This window comes from Callorhinus ursinus, unplaced genomic scaffold (assembly GCF_003265705.2).
Source record: "Callorhinus ursinus isolate GAN/ISIS: 27379988/994484 unplaced genomic scaffold, GSC_fseal_2.0 scaffold4, whole genome shotgun sequence".
Lineage (NCBI taxonomy): Eukaryota > Metazoa > Chordata > Mammalia > Carnivora > Otariidae > Callorhinus > Callorhinus ursinus.
In genome coordinates this window covers 70,739,461-70,764,106 of record NW_027397066.1, presented here as the reverse complement: position 1 = coordinate 70,764,106, position 24,646 = coordinate 70,739,461, and the positions used below count along the sequence as shown (strand labels likewise).

Genomic DNA, 24,646 nt, shown 5'->3' with positions numbered 1-24,646 from the left:
ATGAGCAAGCTACCAGGTGAAGCCTAAATTGGTGAAAGAGCTCCTGTCCTCCCTCCACCCTCCTCTGCAACCCCCAAAAGGCTATGAGGGGACACTGACTCTGTGACTACATGTCCTAATTTCTTTTCTTTTTTTTTTTTTTTAAGATTTTATTTATTTATTTGAGAGAGAGAGTGAGAGAGCGAGCACATGAGAGGCGGGAGGGTCAGAGGGAGAAGCAGACCCCCCGCCGAGCAGGGAGTCCGATGTGGGACTCGATCCCAGGATTCCGGGATCATGATCTGAGCCGAAGGCAGTTGCTTAACCAACTGAGCCACCCAGGCGCCCTACATGTCCTAATTTCTGTTCGCGTCTATTCTTTGGGATTTCAGGCTTCTGCTCCGGGGCTTAGCCTGAGGTAGTGAGATATGGAGGACCCAAGGGAGGCGGCGTGCTGGCTAAGGGAGCCCCCCCTGCCACTCATTCAGGGATTGTCCCAAGCAACAGCCACACAACTAACATCCCAGTGTGAGAAAAGGGCTTGCAGCTGTCCTTGCCTCTTCATCATAGAGAAGAGTCTATAAATTGTGAGAAGAAAAGTGGTATTTGATTGAGATAAATCCACAGAGGTCAAAAAAATCAACAGAGGTCAAAACTTGAAAAGAATTCTCATTTTCCAGAAATGCAGGTCAAGAAACATCAGGACAATTTTACCTTAGGAAAAAAGGTCTTTGAATTTAGGCTGAAAATAAGTTTCTCCATCGCCATGTCCTGGAGTTTTACAAAGTTCCTATAAAGTTATTATTATACTTGCGAAGTTGTTACATAGATGAGACTCTATCTAGTGGCCCTTCCCCATTTTCACTCCAGAACACTTGCACACAAGATTATATCCCCAAGGGTAGTTTGTCTCCCTATGAAGGTCTTCCTCAAATGAGGATCCCTCTTTCTCCTTCCCTCCTAGAGGGTTAAATTAGAATCATGGAGAAACCTATGACAGGCAGAGGCATAGAGTTTAAAATTACCACTCGTTTAGAGTTGCTTTACTACCTATGATATGGTTGGTGCTCAACAAATACATGTTAAATGAAAAACTGAGTTTTCTCTTCTGTGTCCTCAAACATCTCCATGACCCCACAAAGAGTAACATCTTTCGAGCATGTTCTAGCTGTGAGAGCAGCCTGCTTTAGAAAAACGGCCTGCTGGAGAACCCTCTAACCCAAGATAAAAAGCTAGAGAAACATGAAGGACTTTTGTTTGTTTGTTTGTTTCCGCTTTGACTCAGAATGGCTGTTGAGAATGAAGCCAAACAAGGTGAAAACACGTGACCGGTAGGAGCACTCCGGCAGAAAAGCCAGGTAAAATCTCTTGGTCCATTAGGCAAGCAGCGTCTCTCGTGAAACTTCCGTAACAAACAAGGAGGGCATTTTGGACATGGATTTTAATCTTTAAAGAAACTTCTTCTCCACTTCTTTCTCTCCCACTCTTGTTCCCTAACTGACCTACCTCTTTCTGCATTTGTCTTTTCCAATTATAGCGCGGTGTTGAGGAAACGGCAGCCGAATGCAGGCGACTGGGGGCCACTGCGCACGCGTATGTGGTGGACTGCGGTGACCGAGAAGACGTTTATAACTCTGTAAAGCAAGTGAGACTTCAGAACACAGATTTCTTCAGATAATCTTGTATCCATTGACATAGAAAATGTAACGGTTCTTTTTGGCTGCCTGATTTAGATTAGAACTGAGCAAGTTGTATGAAGAAGGAAGGGCATTTATTTTTTCCTTGCATAGAATCCACTCAACTCTGCCTATTCTTACTGTTTCATATTATCGGTCAGTTTCTTTCCGATCAGAAGTTTGAGCAGTGGTACGGAGTGACGGAGAAGAGATTTAGTCCCAGGAGAAAGGACCACTTTCTAGTTTCAATTTAGTCCTATTACTTTTGCAGTAATTCTTTTTTTATCTGTAATTTTTTTCCCAAGGGGATTTTATTTATGTTGCTCCTAGTCTTCTACAGAAAATGAATTGTTAATAGTTATTATAACAGTTTTTAAAAGAGTAGATATCAAATACAGTGAACCAAGCACTCTGATAAACGACTGCATCCTTGAATCTCTACAATAACCCTATCGACCTCATTTGCCAGATAAGCAACTGGAGGTTGAGAGGGCTTAGCCAGTCCATGGTCACATGGCTAGTAGGTGGTAGAAGCAAGATTACTCAGCACTAAGAACATATTTGGTCAGGACTGATTATATCAATTAATTGACACCAATATTAATTTCACTTTATAGACAAGTCTTTTTCCTGCCTGAACTCGGAGAGATCTCATCAAGTGGATTAAAGAATCTAATCCCTGGATGACATCAGCCCCGAAACTTTGAGTTTCTTTTCTTTTTTTTTCCCCCAAAACTTTGAGTTTCTATAACACATCCAGTGAATGTGTTTTTTTCCATTTCAAAGGTAAAGAAAGAAGTGGGAGATGTAACCATCCTGGTGAATAATGCTGGGACAATATATCCAGCTGACCTTCTTAGTACCAAGGACGAAGAGATTACCAAAACTTTTGAGGTCAACATCCTAGGACACTTTTGGGTGAGTGTGAGAAACATTTCTGGTTTGTGCATTTCTCACACCTCCCCCTAAGGTACATGAAGTCTGTAGTTAAGTTCACACCTTTATATTTGCTTTAAATCAAGAATCACCAAATTAATTTGAGTGGGAGAGTCTCTGACAGAAGGGCACAGAGTTTGAAGGGACACAACTCACCAGAATGTAGGCTCGTTGGTCTCTCTTATCCAGGAATCTAACACAAAACATGGCCTAGATGGACCAAGTGCTCAGTATATTTGTGGAGCTATGCTAAGGTTGTCAGTGTACATCTTTTCAGGGCTTTAGGGGAAATATATACAATATACCTTCACTTGTGACCTCATACCATGGAATTTTAGAACTGAAAGGACAACAGAAATCACTACTTGACTGTACATCGGGATTAGGAACTTTTCTGCCTGGGACTCGGATAAGCTCTAGGCCTGTGCCCGAACTTAGATAGATGGCTCTACAGACCTCTTATAATTACTGATCAGAAAACTGAAATACGACTTTGTAGAAAGCATTTATATGGATTAATCTCCCAGTGCCTCAATATTAAGTATAGAACCTAGAGCAAATCTGGACTCTGGAAGAGAAGAAAAAGAGATGTGTTCCCCCGCAGCTGCACCAATCACTCACACGTGCTAATGAGGATTGATTATTACGCCCACCAAACTACATAGAGACCTCGTGTGTTGGTTATCTATAGCTGCATAACAAATTATATCAAAATTTAATAGCTGAAAGCAACAATAAGTGTGTGTTTTCCTTTCAGAGTTTCTGTGAGTCAGAAATTTAGGAGTGGCTTAGTTTGGCAGTTTTGGCTCTGTGGATTTGTATAGGGTCCATAGCGTGTGTTCATAAAATTCTCATAAAATATTGATATTTCTCTCAAAACAGTGAAAGCTTTTTGGAGATAAAGAATGACTTTTTGTTTCCTGTAACATCAATATATAATACACAGTGTTACAAATAGGGAGACACTAAATCTAATCATGATGGATAATGATTGTGGATAGGACAAAACTCAGCTTTTTCTACCTAACTTGATATAGTTACACAAGATTTCAATTCTTCTCATTAGAATGATAAAGCCCCAAACCAAAGAAAATTACATGATACCAGATTACCATAGCGGATCTTTTCCGTTCTGAAAACACTGAATTTTTCCCTTGATATTATTCAGATGATATATCCATAAAGGAGATATTTGATTCCTTCTGAAGGGAAGATGGGGGAATTTTTTTTTTAAGATTTAATTATTGGGGCACCTGGGTGGCTCAGTTGGTTAAGTGTCTGCCTTTAGCTCCGGTCATGATCCTAAGGTCCCGGGTTTGAGCCCCATGTTGGGCTCCCTGCTCAGCGGGGAGTCTGCTTCTCCCTCTGTCCCTCAGCCTGCTCATGCTCTCTCTCTCAAATAAATAAATAAAATCTTTAAAAAAAGATTTTTAAATTAATTAACTTATTTATTTAGAGAGAGGGAGAGAGAGAGCACAAGAGCACATGAGCAGGGGGTGAGGAAGAGAAAGAATCTCAAGCAGACTCTGCACTAAGCGCAGAACCCACCACGGGGCTTAGTCTCATGACCCTGAGATCTTGACCTGAGCCAAAATCAAGAGTCGGACACTGAACTGACCAAGCCACCCAGGCGCCCCAGGAAGGAATGGGAAATATTAAGACGAGTTCTTGGCATGTGATATTTAGTACACAGCCCTCAATGCCACCTTAAGCAAATACATTTCAATCTTTTTCATTTCTGTCATTTATATGGAAGTAATCATGGAATACTGACACGTGTTTCATTTCATCTTAAAAGTTGTCTCAAATGCTATTCTTTTCTTCAAAAGAGAACTACCTAATTTAGAAACCTAACACCTGTGCCATTTTTTTTTCTTCCTGCAATGATCTTTAAGATCACAAAAGCACTTCTTCCGTCCATGATGAAGAGAAATCATGGCCACATTGTCACAGTGGCTTCAGTGTGTGGCCATGGAGTGATTCCTTATCTTATTCCATATTGGTAAGTATTATTTTCCAGCAATAATATAACTATATAACTATATATATACATATATATGTGTGTATGTGTTTGTGTGTATATATATATATTCTTTCAAGGGTTTATTAGACCTTAGATTCCAATCCTCATAGCAGGGTTACTTACAGAATTGACATAGTAGTCTAGAATAAACTTTTATAAAATGACTTCTCCTAAAACAATGAAACTGGTTGTAATTGTTAAAATATTTTTAGATTTCTGAAAGCTCCTCTATAGAGCAATGAAATGTAATGCCAAGTATGTTTCCATTGTATCCTGGAATGAGTACATGTTGATAAAAGAAACAGGGAACCACAGACTAAGAAGTAAAACATACAGAAGTCCAAATGAACATAAACGTGTGCATCACCTGCGTACCCAAGATTAGCTAACCGGAGTGAGCCCTGGACCAAAACATTATCCACTGTGCTCATGCCATGAAAGATAGTGTGTGTTGAGAGAGAGAGAGATTGAGAGAAAGCCTCTAGCTAATTAAAAGATATAGATAGTACACTCCATGATCTACCAAGGACACAAAGAGAAAAGGTTGGGAGCCCTGAGGATGCGCTCTTTGCAAAATCTCTCTTCCTTGTAAACTCCAATGGCATCTCATTTGCTTACTTCGGCTTCATATCAGTCTCATAGAAAATTTAACTTGCTAACATCTGGTCCAGTTCCTTTTGTAACAGCCAACACATGAGTATCAGTGGGAAGGTGTGCGTGTGGGTAATTAATAGATTTATTATGTGCCTGTACATAATGTTCAAGGTTAAACTGAGTCATGGACAAAATTACTTCTGACGCTGAATGTGGTCACTATAGTTAAATTTCAGTGTCAGTTAGGGGTCATTGCACACACATGGTTGTTTCAAACGGCCTCTACCCTCTTAAAACACAAGTAAGAATTTCACAGATTAAACATTTGCTATTGTTTTAATGTTTAGAAATGTGGAAACCCAATGTAATACTTTTCCTTTTTTGCTTCTTCCTTAAGAAAGCAGCTGGCCTTTAATTTTACTGTTTTTATTGTCACCTGGGTCAAAAATACAATGAACATTTATATAGATTCTTATAGGTAATGAAGTTATAAGGCATATGCTATACAATCTAATTCTCAAGACAGCCCTATATTTTATAACCTGCATTTAAAAATGAGAAAATCAAAGATAAAGTGATATGCTAAAGGCACACCCATACCACCTAAAGTCTTTTTACTCCAGATTTTGACAATGAAATTAAGAAGTCAAAGAGGCCTCCAGGATAAAGAGAGAAACTAGGAACTCAATAAGAAAGAGAAGAGAAATGTGGAGAGTCCCACAGAAGTTTCAGTGTAGATATTATTACATAGTTTTTCTACATATGTTTTACCTGTTTCATATTTTTAAAAATAAAAATAGCAATTAAAACTAATCAGAAAACAGTTTGAAGATTGAATGGAAAACCTTACACTAGGGTGGAAAAGTGAACAGTAAGCCAGGTAATATATTACTAGGATTCGTTCTATTGCTATCATTGCTAAGTAAGAAATCGGTACGTTCAGAATTCTGTAAAATCATGTAAGAAAATGTAAATGAAAATTGATGACCAAGTGGAAGATTTGGGACATTGGCTTCTACTTGTTCTCAAACCAAACCGGCATTGCTTTCTTACAGAAATCTAGCAATGATGGTGGTAATTCTCTTACAGTTCCAGCAAATTTGCTGCTGTCGGCTTCCACAGAGCTCTGACATTAGAACTTGAAACCTTGGGGAAAACCGGAATCAAAACCTCATGTCTCTGCCCAGTTTTTGTGAATACTGGGTTCACCAAAAACCCAAGCACAAGGTGAGGTCAAAGTCAAGTTAGGATGAAAATACGGCATGAGAAATTGATATGAAATCTGTACAAGAAATGTTTAGGTGGATCAACTGAGAAAATAGGAAAAAAACGAAAAAGGAAAAATGTTTCGTCTTAATGTTGTACTGCCTTTAAGTTTTCACTTTGAAATTAGATAAATAAAGGGGGGAAATGCATTGATGACTGGCAGGAGTGACCAACTGCCAACGAGTTAGGCAATTGGGTGTTTATCTGTGTCCAGGTGAAAGGTTCAACACACTCAGGTGCCAAGAGGGAATGAGAGGGGGTGGGACAGGCTGGAGAGGTGCGCTCAGGGATGTCAAGAGTGTCCTCTCCTAGGAACCCCACCCCAAAAATGAATGTTATGTACCATCCCCCGCACGTTCATGGTTCATCCTCCTCAGAGTATGGAAAGGTACAAGTATACACCCCTTTTCCATCTTCCATGGTGCTAGCAGGAAGTGCTCCAACATTTTTCAAACTTGTCTGGTCCTAAGAATCATCACCTGTGCTTCCATAGAAAATAAACACTCTATGGGTCTTCCTTAGAGATTCTTATTGAGTAGACTGAGATGAGCTCCAAGAATGAGATGTTCTGTTTTGCTTTGCTTTGCTTTGCTTTGCTTTGCTTTACGAGCATACCTGCCAGGTAAGTGTGGAGACAGGTTTGGAAAACACTGATGTATTAAATATAATCCCAGCATGTGATCACCATTACCTCCTTGTCCTCCATAAATACGCAGATGCTTTTAGGAGCAGCAATAAACTGAGCCCCTAACCCTTTAATCAAGATGAATTTCTATGAGAACTTTGTCTCTGGTAAGGGAGGATTTGAAACCGTAAGAGAGGAGAAACTGATCCTGAAAGGAGAGGAAACAAAGCAGAAATGAGGAGATGGGCCCTAAAATTCAGACACCTTCCCCAGTTTGCCTCGATTCGGGTATATATATTCTGCTGCAGGTTAACAAAATACACTAAGCTTGCTCATCTGAAGCCAATTTATTACTAAAGGGGAATTAGTCCAAATATATTCATTCAAAAGAGCTAACAAATTCTCCTTTAAACTTAGCCTCATTTGAAGCTACTGACTCTGAACTCTGATTTAGCTATGTGGTCTCTGGAGCTGTGGTCACTCCCTGGCAGTGGAGTTTTTAATAGTGCTAGACCATAGGCACTTAACAAGTACATGATATTTAAGTAAATACTGTGGTATGATTGGGACTCTGGACTCAGTTTTCTTAAACAGCAAATTGGGCCTAAAAAACCTTCTTGGTAAGCATTCAGGCTTAGTGTGGGCCAAGTGTACCAGGTCCGCTGGGTGGGGAAGACACAAGAGATGAGAAGAGTAAGTCTAGTGTGATTCCAGGTAATGTGGATGCCTGGGAGTGACTCTAGGGGCTGACAGGCAAAGCTGAAGATTGACCCACACTGCTGGATTCTGAATCCCATTGGCAAAGGCTAAAATATTCATACACTAATGTTAGGCTTGGCTCAGATACTGGGTTGAAGAAACCAGGTAGGAAAAATCAGGGAGGGAAGAGGCAGAACCCAATAATTTAGAAAGGTATTGATTTCTATTACTCTCTGCTGGCTTGCTACTCAATGCCATGGAAACCTCAATCACATAATAATCTGTAGTAAATCACAGAACGTGTCAGGGAAGGAAGTTATAACTCAGCTCTTCTATGCAACCTTTTTCCATTCAACCCGTGCCCAGACTTCCTAGTTTTGATGTAACATTTTCAATCCATTTACATTTTAATTTCTTGTCATCATCTTGCACTAGTGGTAATTCTATACTGAGCCTGTGGTTATAAATGCTTCTCAAGACTGTGTAGTCTTCAGTATATGCAAGGTCACACCTCCAGAATGCGATACTCCCTGTGCATATCTTGAACTCTCATTCAATTGTAGCATAGGCAATCCAGAGATGGACCTCAGGAATTAAATGCCTTCAAAACAATCCAGCTTTGGGACACCTGGGTGGCTCAGTCGTTAAGCATCTGCCTTCGGTTCAGGTCATGATCCAAGGGTCCTGGGATCAAGCCCCGAGTCGGGCTCCCTGGGGGCTTCCCTCTCAGCGGGAAGCCTGCTTCTCCCTCTGCCTGCTCAGCCTGCGGCTCCCCCTGCTTGTGCATGCTTGCTCTCTCTCTCTGACAAATGAATAAAATCTTCAAAAACAACAACAACAACAACAACAACAACAATCCAGCTTTATGGGATAACTCCAGAAGAAAGAAAGTATGCTTGGCAATAGCTTTGTATCCCACGAGCCCTGAAGAAAGATGTCAGATGTTCCCTTTCTGTCCATGAATAATCCCACCTGCTACTCTTCCTTGCCTGGAGCCTCTTCACCTATATCTCCAATTCCTCTCTACCCTTTTGATATATTTTTTTATTTTTTTAACTTTATTTGAAGATTTTATTTATTTATTTGACAGAGAGAGACACAGCGAGAGAGGGAACACAAGCAGGAGGAGTGGGAGAGGGAGAAGCAGGCTTCCCGCTGAGCAGGGAGCCCGACGTGGGGCTCGATCCCAGGACCCTGGGATCATGACCTGAGCCGAAGGCAGACGCTGCGACTGAGCCACCCAGGCGCCCCTGATATAATTTTTAAAGATGTATTTATTTATTTGAGAGGGAGAGAGAGAGAGAGCATGAACATGAGGAGGGCAGAGGAAGAGGGAGAGAGAGAATCCTCAAACAGGCTCCCCACAGAACCCATCTTGGGGCTCCGTCCCAGGACCCTGAGATCATGACCTGAGCAGAAACCAAGAATCAGATGCTTAACCAACTGAGCCAGCCAGGCGCCCCTCCACCCTTCTGATATTTTAACTGAGTGAGCCATGAAACATGCCCACTGGGTGTGAAAGTTTAAGATTGTGAGAACAAAACATCCCCATGGCACGTGTGGGGTGGGTGGGAGCAGGTGACATTTGTTCAGTGAATCCTGGAACCTTTTAAATCCTAATTTGGTGACAGGATAAGGTAATTTTCCTGCCTTTGATAATTAAAACAACAACAACAAAAAGAACCAAACTTTTTTCTTCTTAATCACAGACTATGGCCTCTTTTGGAAACAGATGCAGTTGCAAGAAGCTTGATAGATGGAATACTTACCAATAAGAAGATGATTTTTGTTCCATCATATTTCAATATCTATATAATACTAGACAAGTAAGTACAGCACAAAACATCTAAAATGCTAAAACACCAGTAGTGCTATCATTATGATGAAGAGTCTTTCAGCTGTGAAAGTTGCTGTGGAAACTACCCCCTCCCCGGCCCCCGCCCCATGCCTGGCGAGAACAGTTAAGTTTTCTCTGTTACTGCGTTTTTCAGTCTATAAAAAAAAGAATGATTCCTTTTCTCTACCACGTCTACCATCTCAGTTTAATCTTTGCTAGAAACCATTCCAACTGAAGGAAAGACAGTTTAAAGAGAACACAATGTAATTAAAAATAAAGGGTCTATTTAAAAGCCTGCTGGAATTTTGATGGAAATTGCATTGAATCTATTGATCAACTGGGGGAGAATTGACATTAACAACATTGAGTCTTCCAATCCACGAAAACAAAGAACATAAAATATCTTTCCTTTTTTTTCCTCTTCTTTAGTATCTCTACACAACATTTTATAGTTTTCAGCATACAGTCTTACATACCTTTTATCAAATGTATCCCAAAGTATTTCATGGTTTTGATGCTGTTGCAAATGGCATTCAAAAAATGTTTTCTATTTCCCATTGTTTGTTTACTAGTATGTGTTTGATTTTTGCATTTTGATCTTGTATTTAGTACCCTTGTTAAATTCATTTCTAGTAGTTTCTTGTAGATTCTAACAGATTTTTTTATCGATTATTTCAGATGATCATATTGTCTGCAAATAAAGACACTTTTACTTCTTCTTTTCCAATCTGTATGGTTTTGTTTTTTTTTCTTCTTACCTTATTGCACCGACTAGAACTTTCCATGCAGTGTTAGATAGGACTGGTAAAAGCATACATCCAAGTATTCCTCTTAAGCTTAAGAGAAGAGTATTAAATATTTCACAATAAAGTATGTTAGCTGTAGATGTTTTTTCATAGATGCTTTTTATCATGTTGAGGAAGTTCCCTTCTATTACTATTTTGATGAGAGTTTTTATCAAATGCTTTCACTAACTGTGTTAAGATCATATTTTTTTTTCCCGTTTTCACTTCCATTTGTTGATACGGTGTATTATACTGATTAATTTTATTAATTTTATTTATTTTTTAAGATTTTATTTATTTATTTGACAGAGAGAGATAGAGCAAGAGAGGGAACACAAGCAGCGGGAGTGGCAGAGGGAGAAGCAGGCTTCCTGCTGAGCAAGGAGCCCGATGTGGGGCTTGATCCCAGGACCCTGGGATTATGACCTGAGCTAAAGGCAGACGCTTAATGACTGAGCCACCCAGGCGCCCCTATACTGATTAATTTTAAAGAATAAGCTACCCCTGCGTTGTGATGTCTTTGTCTGATTTTCATAGAATGAGTTGGAAAGAATGCCCTCCTCTTCTCTTTTCCAGAAGAGCTTGTGTGGGATTGGCATTTTTTCTTCAAACATTTGGTAGAATTCACCAGTGAAGCCATCTGGGCCTATTGTTTTCTTTATAGACAAGTTTTAACTACAAATCTAATGTCTTTAAAACCTATAGGGCTATTCAGGCTACTTATTTGTTCTTGGTAATGTGTGTCCTTCAGGGAATGTGTCCATTTCATCTAAGTTGTCAAATTTATTGGCATGAATTTATTCATAATCTTCCCTTATTGTACTTGTAATATCTTTAGGATATCTCATTCCTGGTAGTGGCAATTTGTAGTTTTTGATTTTTTATTCTCTTCAGTCTATCTAGAGGTTTATCAATTTATTGATTTTTTCCCAAAGAACTAGCATTTGGTTTATTTTATTTTCTATGTATTTTTTTTTTATTTTTCATGTGTTCTACTTCACTAATATCTTTTCTGATCTTTATTATTTCTTTTATTCTATTTTTCATTTAATTTTCCCTTCTTTTTCTAGTTTGTTAATGTGGAAACTGAGCCCACTGATTTTTTTTTTCCTAGCATAAGCACTTAATACTATAAAGTTTCCCTGTGTACTGTTTTCAGTTCTGTCTCTCAAATTCTAACATGTTATGTTTTCATTTCTATTCTGTTCAAAATACTTTCTAATTTCCCTTTTGTATCCTGGGTTACTTAGAAATGCATTTTTTAATTTCTAGCTTTTTGGAGCTTTTCTGGAGATTTTTCTGTTTTCTAATTTAATTACTTCGTATGACTTTAATATTTTAAATTTATTGAGACATGTTTAAGCTTGGGATATGTTTATCTTGATAAGTGTTCCATATGCACCCAAAAAGAATGAGAAGAGTATTCTGTATTGTTGAGTGTTCTGTAAATATCAGCTTAGGTCAAATTGGTTAACAGTGTTGTTCAAATCTTCTATGTTTTTACTGATTTTCTGACTATTTGTTTTATCAGTTATCGAAAGGAGTCTCAAAATCTCTAGCTATAATTGTGAATTTGTCTATTTACTTTTCTTTCCATTTTTGCTTCACATATTTTGAAGCCCTGTTATTATGTGCATAATAGTTAGGATTATTGTGTCCTCTAGATGGATTAACTATTCTGTCATGTTGGAAATAACCTTGTTTATCCCTGGAAACATACTTTGCTGTAAAATATACTGATATGAACATAGCCACTTCAGCTTCTGTAGATTGATGTTATCTTAGTATATCCTATTCTGTTCTTTTACTCTTAACCTGTTTCCTTATATTTGAAATGTGTCTTTGTAGGKGGTATATAGCTTGTTCTTTTTTTTTTTAAATCCAATTTTTTAAAACCCCTTTTACTTGGGGGTTTTAGACTCTTTACATTTATTTCTTTATTTACTTATTTATTTATACAGATGTTATTTATTTATTTGACAGAGAGATAGACAGAGCTAGAGAGCGCAAGCAGAGGGAATGGCAGAGGGAGAGGGAGAAGCAGGCGCTGCACCCAGCAGGGAGTCCCATGCGGGACTCGATCCCAGGACCCTGGGATCATGACCTGAGCCGAAGGTAGATGCTGAACCATCTGAGCCACCCAGGCGCCCCTAGACTCTTTACATTTAATATGATTGTTGACATAGTTAAATTTAAAGCTAAGTTTAAAGCTTGCTATTTGTTTTCTATTTATCCCATTTATCTTTGGTTCCTTTTTTCTCTTTTTCTGCCTCCTTTCGGTTTAATTGAATATTTTCATGTTTCCATTTTATTTCCTTTTTTGGCTTACTAGCTATAATTCTTTGTTTTGTTACTTTAGTTATTGCTTTAGGATTCATAGTATGTGTCTTTAACTTATCACAGTCAACCTTCAAATGATATTATACCACTTCACGTATAGTCTAAGAACCTTCCAATGGTATACTTCGCTCTCTCCCCTCTGACTTATGCTCTGATTGTCATACATATTACTTCTAAATATGTTTAAAAAAAAACACACATTACATCGTTTTTGTTTGTTTAAACAGCGAACATCTTTTTAAAGAGCTTTAAATAACAAGGTAAATTCTTAAATGTTTATCCATGTGGTTAACATTTCTGGTGCTCTTTATTCATTTGTGTAGATCCAGACTTCTTTCTGGTATCATTTTCCCTCTGCCCGAAGAGTATCATTTAACATTTTCTCAGAGACGTTCTGCTGATTGTGAATTCTTTTGCCTTGTGTATGTTTAACAAATTCTTTATTCTGCCCTGAGCTCTGAAAGATATGTTCACTGAATATAGAACTCTAGATTGATAGTTTTTTGTTTTTCAGTACTTAGATGATATTCTCTGCCACCTCTCTGATTTCCATATCATCTCTGCTGGAGGCTGTTCTAACTGAAGCAAGGATAGTTTTTAAAGGAACACAATATGATAAAGTGCTTAAGAATGAAGGCTCCACCTAAGATGAAAAACCAGTTTACCACTTAGTAGTTCTTTGACCATGGATGAGTTATTTAACCTCTGTGGCCTCAGATTTTCCATATATAAAATGGAGATGGTGCTAATACCTCCTTTCTGAGCATACCACAAAAATAACATAATGCAAGTAAAGCCCCTGCCATTAAAAAAGCACAGAAGTCAGATATTAAAGACCTAGGAAGCAGAACTTACATTGAATTCTAGGGGAAAAAAGCATCTGGCTGGCTCAGTCTGTAGAGCATGCAAGTCTTGATCTCAAGGTTGTGAATTCAAGCCCCACACTGGTTGTAGAGGTCACTTAAAAATAATTTAAAAAAAAAAGCTCTTTTAAAAAATGCTAAGAAGAGATAGGATTATTTACCCAGAGGACATAATCTCAGCTTTCTTCTGAGGGACAGTTTACGATAGATTAAAATTGTATCAATGAGACGATAACTATAATTTCACAAGACCTTGGGTCATTCTGAAACCAATCCACATAAACTGTGCTACCTTGGAATAGAACAATTCAAGAACAGGGGACAAGCTGCATTGCTGCATCAATTTCAGTCTTCCATTTTAGCTTCAATAGACTAACTTAAGTTAGCATAACCTCGACCTCATGGCAACATCGTCTCAAGAGTTGACTAAATGTCTTACTGCTAAGCAACTGTAGGAAAGGGTTTTCATGGGATTCCTCCTCTCTTAGGGCTCAAAACACGTCATATTAATATTGAAAAAATAAAAACCATAGCATATTTGCTTATGAACAAGATACTAAGCATAGTCATACTGTCAGAGTTAGAGAATAAACAAGAGTCTCAAAATATTTGGTATTATTGTGGAGCTGTCCTGATGGATTGTTCCTCAACAACAGGCACTTATTGTTAATCTTCTTCGCATATAATTCCTTTTACAGAGATAGACAATTTTCTGAGCAGATGCAATTACTAGTATGGAGGTTTCTTTGTGAGGATAGTTAGAAGGCCCGTACAAGTTCTCTTATACTTGCCTTTCTCCCTGCTCCCATCCTTCTTCCCCCCGACCTGAGGCAAGGATGTAAATCTTGCATTAGTCAACAACACCAAAGTGGTTTTTAGTATGACTTTCTTTGCAGAATGTGTTACATCTGCTTTCTTATATTCACACATATGCTCTTCCTTTCATCTGCCTACTCAAATCTTACCCGTCCTTGAACACTTCGGAAGTTCTCCTTCACTATTCCAGCCCACATGAATCCTCCTCACAGTCAGAGCCCTTAGTTAGAGAAGGCTGATATTTCTCATCCATTGTTCCGAGACAACCTCTCCTCTCCTCTTAGTCTCTCAGCTCAACAGTAAGCTGCTCAGGCCGTGGCTGTTTTTTGAGTACTTTTGTCTAGCTTATTAGAAGGTGTATAATAGATATTCAGTGAATATTTAAGGAGAGACAGAGTGATGGATTTCTGGTGGTGTCTTTCTGTGAATGCTTCCTATCAGGATTCATTGACAGTTTCAGCAATAAGTCCAGACCTTCAGTTTCGCATCTTTATCATATGAAATCTCCTATAAGATTTCACTAATATGAGAAGGTTTGAAGAGTGGTATATATCAGTGTTTTCTTTATATGTCCACAGTATTTGAACTGTAAGTATTAAAAGACACACACACACACACACACACACACACGAGACGGGTAGATGTGAAGGAAGAAAGGAGGAACACAGGAAGATTAAATGCAAACCAGATAACTCTCCGTATTTTAAAGGACAACAAAAAAGAACTCTCGTGTCAAAAATTTTTCATCTTTTTTTTTTATACAGATTTCTTCCTGAACGTGCCTTGGCAGCTATAAATCACTTACAGAACATTCAATTTGAAGCAGTGATTGGCCACAAAATCAAAATGAAATGAATAATTGAGCTCCAGCCAGAGATGTATGCACCTTCATGATGTAAACCTAAGTTTAGAATCAATGCTTCAAAGCTTAATTTCACATTTTCAATACTGTTCATATAACAAAAAAAACATTAGTTTGACATCAGCCGCAGTCAAAGGAACAAGACTAATTACCTGTCTTTCTCAAGAATATTAATGTAGCTTTCACAGTCAGATCCATTCTTCGTTCCATGCCCCTTAAAAACTTCTATGCTTACATAAACATACTCAAAAGGCCTCTTTTCTTCAGATATTTTATTTTTTTCCTTTCTGCTTCAAGGGGAACAAAGCCACCTCCTTGAGAGTAAATACAAAGAGAAGTTATTTACACGGGGAAGGCTGAAGACCTTGTCAACATGTACACCATGTGAGCTAGCAGTTGGGAGGCGAGGTTTAAGCAGGCCGCAGTGCTCCGAAGGACAAAGAGGCTACTTCTGTGCAATTCAGCATTTGGAAGCTTTCACTGGCTTCTCCCTTTTCAGCAGCCCCACACAGCGCAGCGGTATTCTGTAGTTTCTTGCTTGATTCTGTCCTTTGTATAGCTCTTCTATCCACCAAGAGTGGACACTATACTTTCTGCCCTTTCCATAACCTCTGAAAATACTATGACATTACAAAACCTGACTCTCTTTGAATCTCAGAATATCTGAAATTTTAACCCCAGGATAAACCCCTCTTTCTTTGTAGTTTATGCTTTCACATATCATTGGTACCAGAGACGGTGAGATAGTTTTGAGCTTCAAAAATGAAAACTAACACAGAAAAAAGAATTAGGCTGACTACCCAATACTCGACAGTAGATCTAAGAGATAAATGAGTGTTCTCTTTAAAGATCTGATTCCCACTACATCAAGAGTAATCTTTTTTGTGTTTTTCTCATATATAATAGACTGCTTTTACATCAACTATCTGCCTGTTTTTATTAAAAATGAATGATTAAAAACAAATCATTAATAAAAATTTCTTAAAAACAAATGATAAATATGTTGTGCTTTTTAAAAAAATAACCTCTTGTGGTTATAAAATAGAGCTTTGATTTCTAATCTCTCAGTCTCGGTGAATCTCCTTCAGGAAGCAAGGATCTGGATGGTAATAGCTAGAACTAGCAGATATTAAGGGCCCCAGGGTTCTCTCAACTTTGGCTTCTTTGACAGTAGGAGTGTTGGTTTATCACATGACTTACTAAATCCTTTCTGTGTGTGGCACTGAGCAGAGTTTTATTGTTTTGAGACTTTTTTTTTCCTAGATATTTTGGCAATAATTCTTATTCATGACGACATTTTATTTTTTATTTTTTTTAAAGATTTTATTTATTTATTTATTTATTTATTTATTTATTTATTTGTCAGAGAGAGAGAGACGCGGCCCCATGATGACATTTTAATTCCTTGCTTTAAAACTAAGAACTGTAGGGACACCTGGATGCCTCTGTCAGTTAAGCGTCTGCCTTCAGCTGGGGGTCATGATCCCAGGGTCCTGGCACCCAGCCCCACATAGGGCTCCCTGCTCAGCAGGGAGTCTGCTTCTCCCTCTGCCTGCCACTCCCCTTGCTTGTGCTCTCTCTCGCTTGCTCTCTTTCTGACAAATGAATAAATAAAATCTTTTAAAAAATAAATAAAACTAAGAACTGTAGAAGTGAAGCTTAAAATGTGTTATTTTAAAAGTGTGATTACAAAACTTCAAAAGAGAAATATGTAAAGTAGAAAATATAAGCCTACCTCCCACAATCCCATTCCCCAGCGGTCAGGTTATTCATGCACAACCTTCTGGTCATTTTCTAATGCATATACAAGCATATATATGATAAATACATTACATTCTTTTATTGTATGTTTTACTGTTTGTGTTACATAATAGGTTGATAACATGCATTATGTTCTGTAACTTGTTTTTTTACCTTACCAATGTATCACAAACAGCCTTTTCTCTCAGTAGACTTTAACCTCATCCTTTTTCTTGGGCTCACAGTACTAAATGATATTATAATTAACAATTCCTTTGTAATAGACATTTTGGATGTTTCCAATTTCTTATGACTCAACAAATCCAAAAAGGTTGAAATCATATCATGCGTATTTTCCAACCACAACAGTCTTAAACTAGAAATCAATCACAGGAAAAAATCTGGAAAGAATACATATACCTGGAGGCTAAGTAACATGGTACCAAACAATGAATAGGTCAACCAAGAAATCAAAGAGGAAATCAAAAAATACATGGAGACAGGGGCACCTGGATGACTCACTCAGTTGAGCATCCAGTTCTTGATTTTGGCTCAGGTCACGATCTCGCGGTCGTGAGACTGAGCCCTGTGTCAGGCTCTGCATTCAGCCTGGAGTCTGCTTGAGATTCTCTCTCCCTTTGCCCCTCCCCTCAACACTCACATTCTCTCTCTCAGATAAATAAAATATTTTTAAAAAAATACATGAGACAAATGAAAAGGAAAACACAATGGTCCCAAATCTTTGGATGCAGCAAAAGATGTTTGAAGAGGGCAGATTATACTAGTATAGGCCTACCTCAGGAAGCAAGAAAAATCTCAAACAACCTAACCTTACACTCAGAGGAACTAGAAAAAGAAGAAAAAACAAAATCAAAGGCCAGTAGAAGAAAGGAAATGATAAGGAATAGAGCAGAAATAAATGAAATGGAGACTAAAAAAATAAAGTCGAAGAGGTCAAGAAAACCAAGAGCTAGGTCTTTGAAAAGATCAAGAAAACTGATAAACGTTTAGCCAGACTCATGAAGTGTGTGTGAGGGGTGGGAATCAAATAAAATCACAAATGAAAGAGGAGAAATAGCACAGAAATACCACAGAAATACAAAGGATTATAAGAGAGTATCATGAACAAGTATATGCCAACAAACTGGACAACCTAAAAGTAATGGATAAATTCCTAGAAATATATGACCTTCCAAAACTGAATCAGGAAGAAATAGAAAATTTGAATAAACTGATTACAGTTTGTTCAAATGAAATTGAATCAGGAATCAAAAACTCCCAACAACAACAAACTCCCAACAAACAAAAGTCCAGGACCAGACGGACTCACAGGTGAAACTACCAAATTTCTTTTTAAGATTTTATTTATTTATTTGACAGAGACAGAGTGAGAGTGCAAGCTGGGGGACAGAGGGAGAGGGAGAAGCAGGCTCCCCGCTGAGCAGGGAGCCCCATGTGGGACTTGATCCCCGGACCCTGAGATCACAAGCTGAGCTGAAGGCAGACGCTTAACCAACTGAGCCACTCAAGCATCCCTGAAACTACCAAATATTTAAAGAAGATTTAATATCTATTCTTCTCAAATTATTCCAAAAAACAGAAGAGGAATAAAAGCTCCAAAATTTATTCTGAATCCAGGATTGCCATGGACACCAAAGCCAGACAAAGACACTACAAAAAAAAAAAGAAAGAAAGAAAGAAAGAAAACTAGAGCCCAATATCTCTATAGAACATAGATATAAAAATCCTCAATAAAATATTAGCAAACTAAAAACAATATATTTAAAACAATTATTTAGCATGATCAAGTAGGGTATATTCTCAGGATGCAATGGTGGTTCAATATTCACCAATCAACGTGATGCATCACATCAACAATAGAAAGGATAAAAACCCTATGATCATTTCAATAGATGCAGAAAATGCATTTGACAAGATTCAACATCCATTCAAGATAAAAACTCTCAATAAAATGGGGTTAGAGGGAATATACCTCAACATAATAAAGGTCCTATTTTTTTAAAAACCCATAGCTAACATTATAATCAGTGGAAAAAACTGAGAGCCTTTCTTCTAAGATCAGGAACAAGACAAGGATGTCCACTCTCACCACTTTTATCCAAAATAGTACTGGAAGTCCTAGTTGCAGCAGTCAGGCAAAAAAAAGGGGGGGGGGAATAAAGGTATCCAAATTAGTAAGGAAGAAGTTAAACTGTCACTATTTGCAGATGACATGATACTATTGATAGAAAAGTTTAAAGACTCCACCAAAAAACTACTAGAACTGAAAAAAAAATTCAGTAAAGTCACAGGATATAAAAATATACAGAAATCTATTGCATTTCTATACACTAAGAATGAAGTAGCAGAAAGAGAAATTAAGAAAGCAATGTCATTTACAATTGCACCAAAAATAAAACACCTAGAAAGAATCTTAACCAAGAGGAGAAAGACCTACACTTTGAAAACTATAAAGCTTTGATGAAAGAAACTGAAGATGACCCAAACAAATGGAAGGATATCCCATGCTCATGGATTGGAAGAACCAATACTGTTAAAATGTCCATACCACCCAAAGCAATCTTCACATTTAATGCAATCCTTATTAAAATACCAACAGCGGGGCACCTGGGTGGCTCAGTTGGTTGAGCGACTGCCTTTGGCTCAGGTCATGATCCCGGAGTCCCTGGATCGAGTCCCGCATCGGGCTCCCTGCTTGGCGGGGAGTCTGCTTCTCCCTCTGACCCTCCCCCCCCTCATGTGCTCTCTCTCTCTCTCTCATTCTCTCTCTCTCAGATGGATACATAAAATCTTTAAAAAAATAAAAAATAAAAAAAAAATACCAACAGCATTTTTCATAGGACTAGAACAAGTAATCCTAAAATGTGTTTGGAACCACAAAAGACCCAAATATCCAAAGCAATCTTGAAAAAGAAGAACAAAGCTGGAGGCATCACAATCCCAGGTTTCAAGATATGTTACAATGCTGTAGTAATCAAAACAGTATGGTATTAGCACAAAAATAGACACATAGGTCAGTAGAACACAAGAGAGTCCAGAAATAAATCCATGTTCATATGGTCAATTAATCTACAACAAAGGAGGCAAGAATATGCAATGGGAAAAGACAGTCTCTTCAACAAAAGGTGTTGAGAAAACTGGACAGCCACATGCAAAAGAATGAAATTGGACCATTTTCTTAGACCATACACAAAAATAAACTCAAAATGGATTAAAGACCTGGAACCATAAAACTCCTAGAAGGAAACATAGGCAGTAATTTCTTTGACATTGGTCACAGAAACATTTTGCTACGCGTATCTCCTGAGGCAAGGGAAACAAAGGCAAAATTAAACTACTGGGACTACACCGAAATAAAAATTTGGCACAGTGAAGGGAATCATCAACAAAACAAAAAGGCAATTTGCCAAATGGGAACAGATATTTGCAATTGATACATCCAATAAGGGGTTAATATCTAAAACACAGAACTGATACAACTTAACACCAAAAAACCCCACAAATAATCCAATGAAAAAAATGGGCAGAAAACATGAGTAGACATTTTTCCAAAGAAGATATGCAGATGACCAACAGACACATGGCAAGATGCTCAACATCACTTATCATGAGGGAAATGCAAATCAAAACCACAATGAGCTCTCACCTCACACCTGTCAGAATGGCTAAAATAAGAAAGTCAAAAATCAACAGGTGTTGGTGAGGATGGGGAGAAAAGGACCTTGTGCTCTGTTGGTGGGAATGTAAATTGGTGCAGCCAGTGTGGAAGACAGCATGGAGGTTCCTCAAAAAGTTAAAACTTGAATTGCCATATGATCCAGTAATTCCACTACTCTGTATTTACCCAAAGAAAATAAAAACACTAAATCAGAAAGACATGTGCATCCCTATGTTTACTGCAGCATTCTTTACAATAGCCAAGATATGGAAGCAGCCCAAGTGTCCATTGATAGATGAATGGTTAAAGAAGCCAAGATGTGATATATATATTTCCTGCTTTAATGAAACTCACATTCTAGCAGGTGGGGCAAACAATAGATGAGAAATATAATAAGAGAGTATTTAAAATAGCAGAGTCAGGGAAGAACTCTCTGAGAAGCAACATTTTGGGGCAGAAATATGTATTTCTTCATTAAGGCATGGCCCCTGCAAATACCTAGGGTGAAGAACATGCACATTCCAACAAAAAGCCAAACTTCTGTGAAGGGCTGTATGAGGCCAGAGGGGCAGCGCAAGTGGGCAGAACCGTAGGTGATGCACTAAGAGAGGTAGGCAGCGACCAGATTACTGGGGATCACACAGGACACAGTAAGAAGTTTTGATTTTTCTGAGTGTGAGAGGAAGGATCTGAGAAACTTAAGTGGGAATAGACCCAAATAAATAAAATCCCAGTGTTTGTTGCAAAGAAGGAAACTTTCCTTTTTAATTCCACTTTTGGCTTTAATCCTTTGTGAGGGAAACTTGAAGAAATGCCTGGATGCACAAATACTGAGCTCTCTTTGCCAATTTGCCTGCATATTTTGAGTGCAGACTCCTTCCTTATAAGTTCCAACTGAGTTTCTAAATGCTTTACCATGACAGGCTCCATCTCATGATTCTCCCTAAGAGTTCTCACTTCCACTAAAATCCCATTTCCAGGGCTATTTCTAGGGTGTGTAGGTCCCTGGGACAATATTCCTTTGGGACTCCTGTCTATAAAAATAAGTTGATTTAAAAATATATTATAAGGGGCGCCTGGGTGAAACATCAGTGACACATCAGACTCTTGATTTCGGCTCAGGTCATGACCTCAGGGTCCCAGGATTGAGCTCTGGGTTGGGCTCCCTGCCCAGGGCAGAGTCTGCTTGTCTCCCTCTCCCTCTGCCCCTCCCCCCTCAAATAAATAAATAAATCTTTAAAAAAATATATATATATATATTATAAAAGGGTGCCTGGCTGGCTCAGATGGTAGTGCATGCGACTCTGTCTAGGGTCATAAGTTTGAGCCCCACATTGGGGGTAGAGCTTAATACTTAAAATTTTTTAAAAAATATATATTATAAAATTCATAAGTCTATGTGAAGTATAGTGACTTATTGATGAAGATTTAGAATAACAGGAAGATTTATTTATTTATTGTCCAGTCAGTGCATGTAAAGATTCTTCTTGGTATCCAGCTACCATCTCTTCTTGTGTGGTCCAGGAATCATTCCTTTCTTTTTTATTATCAAATGAGCTATTTCTTGCTAATTTTATCTCCGTTGCCACAAGAAAAGGTAGCAATGCTGTTATTACTCATAATGCCATGGCGCTTGTAACATGTTTGTATTGAAATGATACGAGTCTCCTAGCCTCTACAAGACCCTACTACCATTTATTTAATGTTAGTTGCATCATTACCTTTGACTTTGCATCATCCATTGTGCTACCTGTAAATGCTGGCAGGTATGGCACTTCTTTGATAATAATCACAAATTCATGTCTGACCCAGAGTGTACAGGAACATGTGAATAATTTGTTTTCTGGTCATGTTGAATTTATTACTTGGAATGCTATAGCACAGCTTGGAACAACCGTCTTCCAACTATGTTTTGTCTTAAACTCTTCAGGCTATAATCATTCCATTTCTAGAATGTAATCTTTTTCAATAATAACTCGAGGCGGGGAAGTGTATATATAAACACATAATCTTGTATATACAATGTGTAGTTGCTACTTTATGGATCTATTTTGAAAGACTTTTTTTTTTAAGATTTTTTGTTTTTTTAAGTGATCTCTACACCCAACATGGGGCTTGAACTCACAACCTGGAGATCAAGAGTTGCATGCTCCACCACCTGAGCCAGCCAGATACCCTGAAAGACTTTCTTGATAACAAGAAAGGACTCGGGGCGCCTGGGTGGCTCAGTCATTAAGCATCTACCTTCGGCTCAGGTCATGATCCCAGGTCATGATCCCAGCCCCTCATTGGGCTCCCTGCTCAGCGGGAAGCCTGCTTCTCCTTCTCCCACTCCCCCTGCTGTGTTCCCTCTCTCGCTGTGTGTCTCTCTGTCAAATAAATAAAATCTTTAAAAAAAAAACAAAAAAACAAGAAAAGAGTCATTTCCCATAGAGTGTAAGTATAAGTTCTTTTTATCTGACAGCAACAAATGATATATCTTTTTAATTTCTTGTTTAAAAATTCTGGAAGGATATACACCAAAATCCTTCCAGTGGATGGTAGGATTTGAGACGATTTTTTATTTTTTTCTATTGTCGTCTCTATTTTCAAGGTCTTTCCATCCTTTGTTTGCTTGTTTGTCTGGGTTAGGACATTTTTGCTTTCTCTTTCTCAAATAAATAAATAAAATCTTTAAAAAAAACACATAACATTAAGTTTTCCTGCTTAACCATTTATAGTGTATAGTTCAGTAGTGTTAAGAGTATTCACATTATCATGCAACAGATTTCTAGAACTTTTTCATCTTGCAAAACTGAAACTCTATACTTTTTTAAACTCTTTATCATCAAATACTTATTTCCTTTCTCCTCCTGCCCCCAACCTTTCTACCTCTTGTTCTGTGCTTTTGACTACCTTAAATACTTCATATGTGTGGAATCATATGGTGGAATCATATCCATTTCACTTAGCATAATGTCCTCAAAGTTCATCCATGCAGTAGCATGTGACCAGATTTCCTTCTTTTTTAAGGTTGCATAATATTCTATTGTACCTATGTACCACATTTTCTTTGTCTATTTGGTTGTCAGTGGACATTTGGATTGCTTCCACCTCTTCTATTATTTTTAAGGAAATCCTATATATCATATTTTTGGAAATATTCTTTATTTCATATTAATCCAATCCAAGTTATTTCAAATTAAGTAAGTCAAGCCCCTAATACAATATTATATACATCTGGATGTTAATTATGTTACAAGATATATATTTGGGCAAAGGGCATAATAAAAGAAGAGAAAGAGCTTATCAGTGAGTAAAATGTTCAATTTTTGAAAATTTAGGGACTTGTATTGATATTGAAGTTCACCGATTTATCTTTCCAGAGTTAGGACAAAACAAATGTCCCATTCAAGCACTAAAACTGGATAATTTATATAGAGATTGCCTTAATATGATAACTTCAGATTTTCACCAGTATCAGTGTTTGCTCTAAGATTACAAACTCAGATGGTAAACACGTTTTAGGGAAAAATTCTTAAATTAAAAAACTATATGTTATCAGCTATATCTTACTAAAACTCAATTCTGACATTTTAAATTTTTTTCAAGTGTAGTTAATGTTCAGTATTATATTAATTTTAGGTGAACAATGTAATGATTCAATAATTCTATACATTATTCAGTGCTCATCATGCTAAGTGTGCTCTTAGTCACCTTCATCTATTTCACCCCCTCACCTCCCACCTCCCTTCTGGCAGCCACCACGTTGTTTTCCATGTAGTTTGAACATTTTATTTCATTTTTTAAGATTTTAAGTAATCTCTACACCCAACGTGGGACTAGAACTCACAACCCTGAGAACAAGAATCACACACTCCACTGACTGAGCCAGCCAGGTGCCCGTATAGTTTGAACATTTTAAAATCAGTGAGATAACTGGCAAA

At 37.9% G+C, this 24,646-nt stretch overlaps 1 protein-coding gene across 5 annotated transcripts in view; it reads left to right on the top strand.

Annotated features, from left to right (window-relative positions):
* Window positions 1–24,646, top strand: part of HSD17B13 (hydroxysteroid 17-beta dehydrogenase 13) — a 51,709-nt gene that overhangs the window by 6,000 nt on the left and 21,063 nt on the right. For 3 of the 5 annotated variants that reach the window (XR_012377972.1, XR_012377971.1, XM_073891921.1), the window contains exons 2-6: window positions 1,517–1,624; window positions 2,442–2,573; window positions 4,487–4,593; window positions 6,298–6,435; window positions 9,508–9,624. Coding sequence is in view for 3 of the 5 variants with exons in the window: in XM_073891921.1 (XP_073748022.1) it covers window positions 1,517–1,624; window positions 2,442–2,573; window positions 4,487–4,593; window positions 6,298–6,435; window positions 9,508–9,624 (602 nt within the window). In the remaining 2 variants the exon portion in view is untranslated. Of the gene's footprint in view, window positions 1–1,516; window positions 1,625–2,441; window positions 2,574–4,486; window positions 4,594–6,297; window positions 6,436–9,507; window positions 9,625–15,203; window positions 16,301–24,646 lie in introns of those variants that run through there. The other 2 variants (XM_025887580.2, XM_025887581.2) reach the window with 2 other exon arrangements.